Source organism: Falco naumanni, chromosome 6 (assembly GCF_017639655.2).
Source record: "Falco naumanni isolate bFalNau1 chromosome 6, bFalNau1.pat, whole genome shotgun sequence".
In the NCBI taxonomy this organism is placed as follows: Eukaryota; Metazoa; Chordata; class Aves; order Falconiformes; family Falconidae; genus Falco; species Falco naumanni.
Window position 1 is genome coordinate 71,867,140 of NC_054059.1, and position 13,651 is coordinate 71,880,790.

General features: G+C 41.8%; 1 protein-coding gene across 15 annotated transcripts in view; it reads right to left on the minus strand.

The window, feature by feature from the left end:
* The window catches only part of HMBOX1 (homeobox containing 1), a 123,655-nt gene that overhangs the window by 53,845 nt on the left and 56,159 nt on the right, over positions 1–13,651 (minus strand). For 14 of the 15 annotated variants that reach the window (XM_040597125.1, XM_040597124.1, XM_040597123.1 and 11 more), the window contains 2 exons: positions 9,818–10,297; positions 7,692–7,777 (listed from right to left, as the gene is read on the minus strand). In XM_040597125.1, coding sequence (XP_040453059.1) covers positions 7,692–7,777; positions 9,818–10,297 — 566 coding nt within the window. Of the gene's footprint in view, positions 1–7,691; positions 7,778–9,817; positions 10,298–11,266; positions 11,411–13,651 lie in introns of those variants that run through there. The other variant, XM_040597122.1, reaches the window with a different exon arrangement.

A 13,651-nucleotide genomic window follows, 5' to 3' on the forward strand; every position in this document is an offset into this window, starting at 1 on the left:
AAGCAATCTAGATGTGTGATCACCAGTGAAAAGTTTTAAAATTTGCAGTTCTTCACCTATTATTATGATTTATAAAAGCCATTTCTTTAACACAGTGCTACGGGACACAAATGTTTGCATCTCACTGCTTTTGGCTGCATGGCTTCTATTAATCAATGGGTAACAGAACCATTAATTTATTTGTTTAGTATGGTCCACTTACACTTACTGCAGTGAATTAGTGTTTGTTGAGTGTTTGGATAACAACGTAAGATATAAATGCAAAGCATTATTAGATAAACATTATAAATAGAGATGAAGTATCTTTAACAAGAGTTGTATAGTGGAAAATCCAAATTCTGCTCAAGAGGCTGGTTGATACTGTCATAAAGTGGTACAGATGTTAGCCACTTCAGACAGTGTGCTCAAGACAAAGCAAAGGAGCAGGAGCCAAAAGATTCAAGCTGTGTATTGCCGTGTCCACATTTGACTCACTTTGAATCCTCACAGCTTATTAAGTTCCTTCTGCAAAATGGAGCTTTGTAAAGGACACCGAGATGTACAGATTCAACGAATATGCTATAAATTCTCAGCACCATCATATTTGACAATGGTATCTCATGAACAGTCCTGCAGTCCATAGCATTTTTTGCATCAGCAAAAAGTCCACTGCCCATTTAGCTCTTTGGCTAGCAGACTTCTACAGCAATGCTGCAAACCCAGATTAACGTGTCAGGTATGGCTTAGGCAACCGATCTTCGTTTTGGGCACAGGAATGTAGTGGATGACCTCGAGAAGCCTTTTTAAGTCCCATTTCCTATCATTCTTTTCTGGTTTTATTAATCTCTTTCCTTGTTTCAGAGATCTGCAATGAGAGCTGAGCTTCTTAAAGGTTTTTGCTACCTATATCACTCCTTTTTTTAAGATACAAAGATTCTTTCATCTGTACCTCAGCTAAGTTTAGAAGCCCCCAAACGGTATATTCCAGTAGCTTGACTGATTGATCCAAGGTCACATGCAAAGCCTGTAGCAGAAAAACTGATCCAGGATCCCCTAGATCCCAGCACATTGTCTTAGTGACAAACCCATCCTTCACTCCTTTCAATTAAAAAAAACCCCAACCCCCAAATTGTCATGTCAGAGTTTCTTGCATCTCAAGTGGGTTTTACATAGTTGACTAACAGGGACAATGACCAGTGCTACCACCAGCACCATCCTGTCACACTGTCTGTAACCATGCTACTACAGGAAATTGCACTGGCAGGAAAAAAGAAATCATCCTGCGGCCAGAAGGAGATTAATGAACTAAGTTCTCTGGAGTACTGAAAACCCAGCTGTCTTGTGAGGAAATTCACTCAGACCGAACCATGGACCTCAAGGAAGACTGCCATCCTTTGGGCTCAGCATCAGCAAGGACACAAACACACTGTAATGAGCACAACTACTATTCTCACAGAAAATACTGAAGGAAGAAGTGGCAATCACAAAGGATTACAGCAATTCAAATGTTGACTTCGTGTCACACGTCACCTCCTTCCCATAGCAGGTTACGCTTCCCAATTATAAACAAAATGGAGATGACGGTACACGTGTGCTCGCTCTTCTGGCCAGCCCCACTGTCTCCTACATAAATTATTTGGGGAACAATTTTCCCTTTAAAATACATAAAAGAAACAGCAAAATGCATCATCAAGAGAAGGCAACTGGTATCTGCAGTACAAATCCGCTCACAACCCTGAAAACCGCTATCCATCAAGTCTTTGGTAACTGGTTTTCACCTTCACAGATAGATTTGTTCGGTGACTCTACTTTGCATTTCTTTAATGTTTCTTTCAGGAGAGATTTTTAGAAGCACCTGGAATATGTCAGATTTGGAAAAGAAAGTAACTGATTTTTAATTCTTCAGTTTGTAAGCAAAGTCTAGATTCATATAATACATGCTTGCAAAGGGCTTCTATCAATTTAGGAGATTAGCAAAGCTTGTTTACAGAAAACCTGCAAAGATCAAAATGATAGAAAACCAAATCTTTCCCTGTGTTGTCATGAGTATTAAAAAAAAAGGGAGGAAAGTTTTTTTCAAAAACCATTTCTTGCCATTTCAGATAATCAGTAATGCAGTAATTTTCTGAATTCTCTTCACAATGGAACTAGTTAAGTTTCACTTTATATTTGCTCACAGTCCCTGTGTGTAGGTTCCAAACCTTAAGGGATTTTATTTATGTTACAGCAGTGCTTCAAGGCTGCCCTCCACTGTGCTAGAAGCTGTGTGTTTAGCATAATATAAAGCTAAGTCCTGAAGACCTCATATGAATTAAGACAGAGACAGTAGGACAGGGCTGAATCGTACAAGCAGAGTAATTGGGAAGGTCAGCAGAACTGCACGCTGGAAAGCTCTATGTGTTATGTAAATTTTTTTAAAACAATTGCCTCTGCATTTTACGGTTGTTGCTGTTCTTTTTTTTTTAATGGTGGTTTAGGTTTTATGGTACTAGCCTGAGAATTGAGAAATCTGAATTCAAATCCCTGCTCTGCAACAGTCTGCTTCCACTGTGACCTCAGGAAAGTAAGGTTTTTTTGTTCTGTCACTCCCTATGTGTGAAAAATGGAAAAGGCAATATTTCCAAACCTTGCAGAGACATCATCCATCAAAGCATTTAGCCTGGCTGCAAAGGGCTCATCTATATACACTCCTCCCTCTCTCCTTTACTGTAGTACATACCAGAAAGACATTCGTTTCTGAAAACATTTCCCCCGCCCTCCATCTACATTTGGAGGCTAAAAGACAGCATCTCGTAAGTTTGTATTTATCTCTTTATCCTTTGCCTTCCAACCATAACTTACTCAGTAACCAGATAAAATTCTGGTGGCAATTACAGCAAATTGCAGCACATGACTTCAAATTATTGTTGATAAAAATTTGGCATCTCACCTGCCACATGTAGGGCTAAATACCTACCCCCGGGTAAGCTGCAGCTATGTTAAAAGAAGCTTCAAATAACAAGATAGGAAATTCAGCAGGAACTATTATTAGCTGCTGTTTATACTGTCATTTTTCTTATCAGTAGGAGATTATTTATACAGAGCCCAACCCAAGTGCTTCTTGTTTATCTTATTACAGACACCATTAAAAAAGTTTCTATAAAAAGCAGCTCCTGTATTTAGGACCAGCACTAATAAGTGTTATGCTAGGTTTGTGCTTCTTATCAATCATTCCTTTATTTTCAAGTCACTATTTAATACTCTGTTACTATTTTCCAATCTGCTCTCTTCTCCCAGTACACAAGGCAGCCCTGTAGAATGTCTTCCAGGTTTAATTTTCCCTGTCAGATTCATTATCTAAATGACTTTTAAAGTTTCTAGTAATTTTATAAAGGCTAATAGAGCCTAAAGAATTGTTCTACTGCAACAGCTGATTTTAACCTTCAGCTCCGTGTTCCTCTCTCATGTATCCTCCCTTTCCATCACTTCCCATCCCCTTGTGCCGCAGCACAGGAAAAACAAAAGGAAAAGCCGTTTACTGTTGCAGAGTCTGTAAATAAAAGGCTGCACAGGGTGTTTTGTAGGATTGTGGCTGATGTAGGAAAGTGTATTCTGTAAGCACACTGCAGTATTAGAATCAAGATGAGAAAAAGGAGAAAGGTATTTCTGAACAAATTCCTAAGGGCTTGAAGAATTAGCAAAATAAGGTGAAACGGAAGTTTCAAAGGGCAGAAGTTGCAGTAGAGGTTACTGCACCAAGGACAGAACATGCCAAGACACAGAATGGGGACAAATAGAGTCATAAGCACCAGGGAAACATTACACTCTCTGATGAGCTAATCGAAGACCTGCAATTTGAAGACATCCAAATACATTCATTAGCTTAACTAAGGTTCATCACTTGTTATGTCCAATTCAGCCAACTTCAAACCCAGACAAACTATGAAAAGGAAGGAAAGTTTTAAGTCCCTAGCCAAAGGTCTAATATCACTGTTCAGATGCATTATTACTCCTTTCTCCTCTCCATGCCATTCTCCCCTCCCATTACACACAAAACCACACAATTTTTTAGCCTACCAAAGAGATTGAAAGGAGAAAGTTGACAGCATGGGTAGCCAAGCCAAACAATTGTCTTGTGGACAGTGCCAGCCATAAATTTTTCATTTCTTTCTTGCCTCTCTTCCGCAAGGCAGAAGAGATGAACGCTAAAAGCTGGGGCCACACTATTCTACATTTATTTCAAGTGCTAAAAAAATGATTTCCAGCTGATGAGGGTGGTCATCGGTGGATGGGCAAGTCAAACACACCCAGCACCTGCACTGCAGCCTCCAGGAACAGCTTGCTGTGTTTGTGTTACAACAAACAGTGATGGAGGCTGTAAGCACACCAGCCTCTGTGGGCTGCTGATAGAGGACCCTGAGACACGGATGACTGGAGGCTGAACACTATTCTGAAAAGGTGTCATTTCACTTTTGTGGTCCTCCTCTATGCCACCTGCTACTGCCCACTCTTTGGATTGACTTCTTTATTTTTCCTTGTATTTACTGAATTATTTACAGAACACCTTTACCAGTAAGACTAAGTCTGTAAATACTGACATGATACCATTTGGGATCATACATTCTGCAAAGCATTACCTCTGTCTATACAAACTGCTTTCTTAATGAACCAAAAGTGGTTTCCAGGGCTTCCATGGGAGCTTGTTTCACTGATGAATGTGAAGGGATGTTGGATACATCTGAAGAATACACCAGTCAACTAGCACTCATCAAGCCTAAGACAACTCTGGAAGTGAGAGACCTGGGACACATGCTTTCTGCTCTGGATCTCTGTCCTGGACTATTTTCAGTCACTCTTCACCACACTGTGCTTTTGAAAGGAATCTGACGTTTCTCCCCAGTAGCGCTGCACACACTCTTTAATCTGGTCCCTTCAAACATCTCTTTGAGATTTACTATTTCTTTTAGATAAGCCATAACTATGTACTTAATAGGGGCACATAAGTGCTATGCATCAGCTTACACAAGGCTATGGGTTATATTTAAAATTAATCAGCTCCCATAGACCTTCCCACCAAGCATATGGAGGATGACACAGTTCAACCGCAAAGGGTAGTGGGAGGAAGAGACTGGTGCAGCACAGCGCAGCACAAGCCTCTGCAGCTACCTCTGCTTGAGAAATGGCATCATGTGCAAAATACCACTTTCTTTTCGTATTTTAAAGGTCCATGGAAACACCACTGGGTCAGCTGCAAAAGGGCATAGGTGTTTAGCCTTTAGATTTACCTGGTTTCCCATTGATCTGGTTTGAAAACAGGATAACACCACGGTGTCATTAGTTCAGTCTTCATTCTGTCCCGTGGACAGGCTCAAAAGAGACATCTAGTAATATTTTCTCCGATCACCATATGAGTACATTCTGGATTCCTCCCCATGTTACGCAGGAGGGTTGAGTGGGATGGGTGTGAAACTTAGTCAACTGCGTATGAAGCGGATGGTGTCATTTACTCACAGGAGGAACAGCCTGGCAAACAATGAAAGCTCCCAAAGGCTAAATGCCAACTTAATGACACCTGAAATCCAATGAAGTAGGCTGAGGATGGAAGGAGGAAAAGAAACAGATGTGATGAGACTGGTCTTGGCTTTCGTGCAGTCTGCTTGCAGGGGTATCAAAGACATGCACCAAGACACCTAGGTAATTGTATCACCTCCTTTTACTGGTACAGACTCCGTCTTTGATTTGGTGTGGTGATTCTGATTCAACATCCCTGTATATAGTAGTCTCACTGATTAAAAAGTGCTGGCCTGTTTTGGAAAGACTCTTTTCTGCAACTTTTTCCTCTTTGCATTACTTCTAGTGAAGGGGAAGCTAGTTTGACTTATTGGTAGATGTGAAGGGTGCTATACAGAGGTTAATTCAGGAATGGATTATTCCAAGACTATATTCAAGCAAGGACTACACAAAACTAGGGAAGTGACCCGCCAACTACCAAAAATTCAGATCTCAGGTACAATTTAAGCAACCAGACGTAGCATTTAAATTTTTTAATACTAGTGCTAATATCTGATAAGGCTAATAGCATTCCTTAGAGTTATACAAAATGTTAATCTCATGATTTTACAGATGAAATGGAAACCAGGGAAGGACAAGTAATTTTGCCCAAGATCACAGAGAACAGTTGGGAAACATGGAAGGAATTCCTGGCTCCAGGGCTCGAGCACCCATTTCTGCCTGCCTACCTCAACTGCTAGCGTGTCTGCAAACCCAGATCTCCCAAACAGATGGGTTCTTATGACATTTCAAATACTGGAAATATCATAAAAGAACAACTTCCCTCCTGCTGGTTTGATATTCCTAGTCATCAAGGAACCTTAAAAACTATCTATTTCAAGATCTTTACTCAAGCTTGGGTTAAAAAAAATGAATAAATGTTATAGGTATAACACGGGATTGAGCTATTCGCATTTTATCATCCAGTCTTCATCCTAAGACACTGAGGTGCTGGAGAGTGTCCAAAGAAGAGCAAAGCTGGTGAAGGGTCTGAAGCACAAGTCTGATGAGAAGCAGCTGAGGGAACCAGGGAGATTTAGCCTGGAGGAAAGGAGGCTGGGGGGGGGGGGGGACCTTATTGCTGTCTACAACTACCTGACAGGAGGTTGTAGGCAGCAGGGGGGTTGACCTCTTCTCTTAGGTGACAAGTGTGGGACAAGAAGAAATGGCCTCAAGTTGTGCCAGGGGAAACTTAGATTGGATATTGGGAAAAATTTCTTCAATGAAAGGGTGTCCAGCACTGGCACAGGCTGCCCAGGGAGGTGGTGGAGTCACCATCCCTGGGAGGATTTAAAAGATGTACAAGTGGTGCTTAGGGACATGGGTTAGTGGTGGGCTTGGCAGTGCTGGGTTAACAGTTGGGATCAATGATCTGAAAGGTCTTTTCAACTTGAATGATTCTATGACTCTAAATATGCTACCGGCTATGCTGTTCCGGACAAGCAGTGTGAGCCTGTAAAGAACTCATAGCATCCCAACCCATGGAGGGAGCACCAAGACTTTGTTAGTCTTCGTGTAAAGCTCTGGAAACACACCTAAGGAAGAAGTGGTATCACTGCCGTGTGTTCTCTTGTCCTGAATGTGAAAGAGAGAAGGCACAGGGAAAAGGGCAAAGAGAGAACTACTTCTCCTAGGTAAAATCTGAGCTAATACGGTCATCTCCTCAACCTCACATCTGATTTACACTAATCATGACTCAAAGGCAAGTGACTGAAAAACTTCAAACTATCATAATCTGACTCCTCAATGTAGTGATACCAGCTATAGCTGTGTCGCTGACTATTCATATACATTTTATATTATAAATACATATTATATCTCTCTTCATACACAGAGATACAGATATGAATCTATTTGTCATACTCAACAAACAATTTAAGAATTAAGGAAAACTGTTTCATTTAAAGATAAGAACTTTGGGCTTCTTATAATGCTGTAAAATAAAATCTGCTAGCACAAGCCACAAAAAAAAAAAAAAGAAAAAAGAAAAAGTGATTCACTGGGGAAGTTCCATGATGTGCGGGACAATGGGTCTTAAATCAAAGGCATACATTATCATGACTAAGCTGACAGATCTGCACTGCAATGCAGAAAGCCAAGCAATATTCCAACATCTGCACCATGCACAGATAGGCAGTTAAGACAGTTTCCCAAAATGAAGAAAGGACTCCCTGAGCTCTTACCTGTTACCTGTGCAACAACTGCTTGGGAAATTCTCCGATTGGCTAGGAAGGCTTTGATTTCCTCCTTTATCACACTGCTGTCCCTCCTACCAAAACAAAACAAAAAACAAAAGAACACACAAAAAGACAGACAGACCAAAGTGCACTTTAAAGATGCAAAATGGCTTTATTTCCTTCATTTAGAGGACAAGGAGTGGGGAAGGCAGGCATTAGAGTGCCTCACCAGTGGACACTTCTTTTAACAAGTGTCACGTTTGATCAAAGTACCCTAGCAGGAGAATGGATGACTCATGTCCTATATAATTCATATTAGGCGCAGCACTGCCATATGGAATGTACAAAGTTTCATTACACAGGGATGAATAAATCTCTCGTACCAGCATAAAAACCTCAGTCATAAAAATGAGGCACAAAAATAAAAAATAAAGGATAGCAGGGTCTGCATGGTTAGCTACACAAATGAATATACATACACAAACCTTCCCCAACCTTGCAAGGGAAAGACCCAAAGGAGAAAAGATTTTGCAACCTCTATCCCCCCATCCCTACTTCCTTAGTACACAGCTTGCATCAAATGAGCAAGTGCAAGTTATTTAAAGGCTTTGTATGATTTTTACGAAGTGTGCAAAGACAGTTCAGAAGGGACATGCCCCCACCCATGGCTAGGGGGTTGGACCTAGATGATCTTTTAGGTCCCTTCCAACACAAACCATTCTATGATTCTATGACTAGAACTACTAAGAAGAAAATAATTTGGAGGTTGCACAGGGACTGTGATATGCAGCAAATTTCAATTGCAGTAACCACATACTTTTCCCTCCTCTTCCTCCCTCCCTTCATCAGAAGGGCAAACAAGACTTTATTAGGCTTTATTATTTGGTGGTTTCCCTTCCCCTTCTCCCTTCCTGCCCCAGAAGCATTCAAGGCAGATTCATGCTTGCAAATGCAAATGAAAAATAAATGCTATGTTGTGGGTTCATTTTTATTTCTGTACCAAACACTCATCTTCCATATGCTTGCAAATAAAAGTACTTTCAGTTTAAATAAGCACTAAAAGTATTACCTGAGACATTGAATAGGAACCCAAAACTCAAAGGAACGATTAACCTTCAGCAATGGGAACTCCTGCATACTGCCATACTCACCACCTTCCTGCATTATTCCATTACCCTGCAGCCGACACTAAATAACATTGATAGGCTTTTCTTACTGCTCATCTGTAATCCCCTCCCCCAAAAGCCACACCGTTATCCTAAGTTTCCAAACTTCTTCAAACACGTTTTCATCCTGCAGATTATGGACCTTAGCTCTCACATAGGTACTTCAAAAATGCTGCAATTTGGGGGAAAAAAAGACACTCCAACATTATAACCAAAATTGTTCTGAGACATTTGGCCTCTCTTACTTCATCAAGCCCACTGACTCTGTCACCCTCAGTAGTATAATCCCCTCCTTTCGTCTTTGCCATAATGCTGAAAAACAAGCCACTAAAAGTCAAGGAAGGTCAGTGTGGAAAAAAACCCAAACACTGACTCTCACTGAAGACTTGTGCTGCTCCTTTATTATTTGTGCTTTCCTACGTCAATCTGTGGACTGTACAAAACCCAGAAGGAGCCAGCCCCTGCCACAAACTATAAACAGATAACATACATGCTCGGCAGATCCCAGAGGAAAGCACTAACCAGGAAGATTCCCTACTTCCCCTATATACGGAAGGAAATACAGCTGGTATGAAGTATTGGAGGAGTCATAAGTCAGAAGTCTTCTGAATAAGGGTCAGGTGGAAAATCAGTGTGCTAACATCAATTTGAATTTTTGGTACAGCATGGGAAAAAGTACTTCAACAGTAAATAGACTGTGGGATACCCACACACAGCCAGGGGCTGTCTACACAAGACTAAGAGGAAGGTGAGAAGTACTGAGATAGTGACCCTTGGGGAACCAGTAGGAGAACAGCTGTCTAAAGCACCTTGGGGAACCAGTAGGAGAACAGCTGTCTAAAGCAGTTCCTGCATTCTTGATAATACCTATCATTATACAGCAGTCCTCCTGTATATACAAGCAGATTTCTTCTGAGGGACTTCTCACTCTGACTTTCCAAACTTTTTACAAAGACTTCTACTAACCTCATCAGTTCCTCCACTTTGTCATCAATGTCCAAGTCCTCTTCAGAAGCTTCAAAACTGTATGATCTTTGAGCCAAGCTGTTTGCAAGTGGGTAGCGGGTAGGTGACATCTTCCCGTTGAATGCAGACAACCTCTCGTTACTCTCCCTCCCGTTCTGATTAGTAGTGCAAGGCTGTGGGGAGGTGTCGTAACTGTTGCTTGGTGATGGGGACATCCCAGAATGTTGGGTCTGTGTTGAAGCTGTGGCTGTAGAGGAAGATGCCGGGACATTGTTGGTACTGTTGCTGTAGGAACCACCTCCGTAGCTAGACCTTCTTCCAAATTTGTCACTATGCTCTTGATCAAGACGATCCAACGTTTCCAGCGCGTGGAGGATTTCATGTCTGGTCATTCCTGTACGTCTCAGGCGCTGAAGCAGGTCTATCTGCTCTATGGTAAATCTTGGCTCGTCGGTGTAGTGAGACATGGTTTCCAGCAGACTGAAAACAAGGTAAAATGTAAAAGCAAATACTTCAGTTCAATAGCTCCCTGTGGTACATGGAAAGTATCTTACATGCAGGAAAGATCAATTCTGGTCCAAAACTTTAAGTCACACACATAAGAGAGCTGGCAGCCCAACAGTCCACCTCCAAACAAGCTCAGCAGGCAACCTCCCATAAATGCTAGTCTCACTACGCAGCAGAAGAGATTATTTTCTTTGAAATGCTCAAATAGCGCTTCTTTCCTGTACTAGCATTCCCTACGTCTTCCACAATAAACCTGCAGTTACTACCCTTTTGCTTTTGATACATCACTGCTACAGAGAGACAGTGGTTGCTCAGTAATTAAGGCTGCAACTTTATTTCAGACAAAATTTTGCCCACTGCTAAGTATCCACCAGACTGAAATCCCAGATTCCAAAACTGTTAGGTCGGGGCCAGAGGCCGAGTTTTCCTGGAGAAGTTTTAGCCAGTTATGACATGAAGTTTATGAAGCTCAACTCTTCTGAATTTTAAGTAGAGTTAAAGTTGCCCTAACTTTTTGTTGCTACCTTGAAAAACATAAGATAAAACCACCCCTAGCAGAAATTCTAGTGGCCTGTAGGACCAAAGTTGATTTGACTTCAGTCCCATTTCTGAAGTTAGTAAGTTTTGAACTTGGAATGTTGTCACAGATCACCTGCCCTAACAAGGAAAGTGCAGCACATCCAATTAGTACTTAGCTTTCATTTAAAGAAGCGTACAGCCTTTTCCCCTCCAAAGCCAGGCTTCTCTTGTAACTCAATTGTCATGGTGGCTCACCAAAAGCATTTTTAACTCCTAAACTTCCCAAGGTGCCAGAACAATGAACACGTATTTGCTGCAAAGCCCAGAAATGGAACTGAAAAATCACCATATGCTCCCCTTATCTATTTTCCTTCCTAAGTCTCCTCACTCCAGATCCAAATGGCATACAAATGACAAGATCACCTCCTTCAGAACTCAAGATCCTGAGAAGGGATGGCAGATGGAGGGCAGACAGAACTTGGCAAAGAGATCAAGGTATTTTCCATCCTTCTTGCGAATCTTCTTGTAAGTCAAGGGTTTATTACAATTCCTGCAGGAGAGCAGGGTGAGGAGATCACTCAAACTCCAGGAGACATGACAGAGCTAATGCACAATCCTTACAAGTGAGAGCAAACAGCAGCTTCAGAAAAGTCAAGAGTTCCAAGGACCCTATGAAAACCAGAAGAGGGATGATGGCTGTCATGATTAACAACAGACCTTCCAGGGGACAGGGCTGCCTATTTCTCTCCATACATTTTGAAGATCGCTCCTCATCTCAATTTCTGCACTGGCAAAGAGGAACTCCCCAAAAGGAGCCACAGAGCAGCAAAACTTCTTCAATTGTTGTGTTCAGTCTTTTTTCAGGTATACAAATCAGTAAAGTAAACCAAGTCTGTAGGTTTTGGGGGTATACCAAAGGACTCTCTTCAGAGGTGTAACATCTCACAACAGACTAAGCAATGGGAAAAGGTCTACCCTGTGGGTATAGCCATGTCAACACTACTAAATTAAACAGTGTCCAGGAAGAGACACTGTAGCCTCTACACCCAGTCTGCAGCATTATTAAATCACTGTAGCTGTCTTCGGCACAGTTTTGGTCCAGCACAACCAGTGCACTCCTGACCAAATCACAGGCTTTTTTCAAGCTTTTGCATGGAGCAGAAACCACACTCTGTTTGGATGCAGCCACTCAGGCTCAAGGCTAAGAGGGTCTGGTAGTACTGATGTGGCCAAGTGGCCTTGGGGCTAAAGAACAGCACCAAGAGCTGGCTTACTAAGTAGAGCTGTAGCTACAGCACAGCTGTACAGACATGGTGCTACCAGGCCAGGATGCATAAATCCATGAAAATGGCACTTGCAGCCTGGAGAATACAGAAATAAGAAGAAGCTCCTATCTTTGGCCTCACCAAGCAATTACTGAGCTTGCATTGTTTCAGCAGTGTGTATGTGGGAGAAGGAAGCAGGAGGACAGTGCAAGGGGATGACTCCCATCCAAGAAAATGACTGCGAGAAGACAGACAGACTACAGCCATATAAGCGCTTCAGTCCAACAGGAATGTGCTGTCCTTTAGACAATTGATTACTGAATACGTACAAGCCATTTTAAATTTTAAAAGACGAGTACCCAGATTATTCTACTAAAAGGAGGGCACAGCAGCCAATGCTAGCAACTGACTGGAATTGTAACAACTAAAATTTGGAAGTTGTATCTCAGACTGAGACATTCAGAGCTTGACAAGGAGCATTTGGAAACAGACATTATGTTTTAGGTTTGGCCTCTGCACTGGGGGAGGCAGGGGTGCTCAATCCTTTCCTCCAAGCTTTGTAAGAAGTGTCACATTGACTTATGACTCACAGCACAAACTCCTGTACAGCCTGAAAGCCCCCCATGCCAGCTCAGAGTAGCATGGTTTTCCAACAGAAAACCTTTTCTTAAACATCTGGCCTTGAGATGTTTTTCACTAGATATGCCAGCTCGCCTTTTCTTAGAGTTGAATCCATTTTCGGCACTTCTTACCTGTACACCTAATGTCACTGTTTCCTGGATCATCTATCAGTCAACGCCAAGTTTCATGCACTCAAGTACTTCATTGAACTGGAGAATGTAATGAACCAGAACCTCTCTCCAGAATTACCTCTATTCAAAATTCCTACTTTACTGATTCTTCAACGTTTAATACTAAGACACACTTTATCTAGTTTAATCTCCTGTTTGCCACAGACCTAAAACCTCAAAAATTCTGTCCTTCTAGGCCTGTGAACCAAAAAATTCGCATCTGACAATAGCATGACTTTCCAGATGGCTTCAAAAGCGTCAAGCAACACACAACTTACCATTTTCTGCAGCAGTTTGTGGCCATGGCCAGTCATTCCCTTTAAAATTTGGGTGTGATTCCTTAATTTGTCTAAAATGTCAGGGCTGAGCTTCTACATCTGGGTTCTCAGGCCAAATTAATCTCCTTTAATGAATTACACATAATCCTCTAGTGAATCCTAAGTATCCTTGAGTGAATTACTAGTGAATTACACATAATGAACTGCAGTGTTCTTGGATGCAAGAGAAATGGTTGACCCTCTGTCATACACAGTTGTACATGGGCAAGTGATGCGCCCTCCACTTTGTCCCACTGATGCAGCAAGGATCCGCTGTGCACGTGCAGCAATTTCAATTGCACAGGGATGAAAGAACTGCTGGACAAGGCCACCCTCTGCAGGAAGAGTGAGATATTCAATGACGTCCAACTTGTGTTCTACAGAGTCCTGTTAATCAGTAGACTACTTCTAAAAGGCTTGCAGAAAGTCATCTAA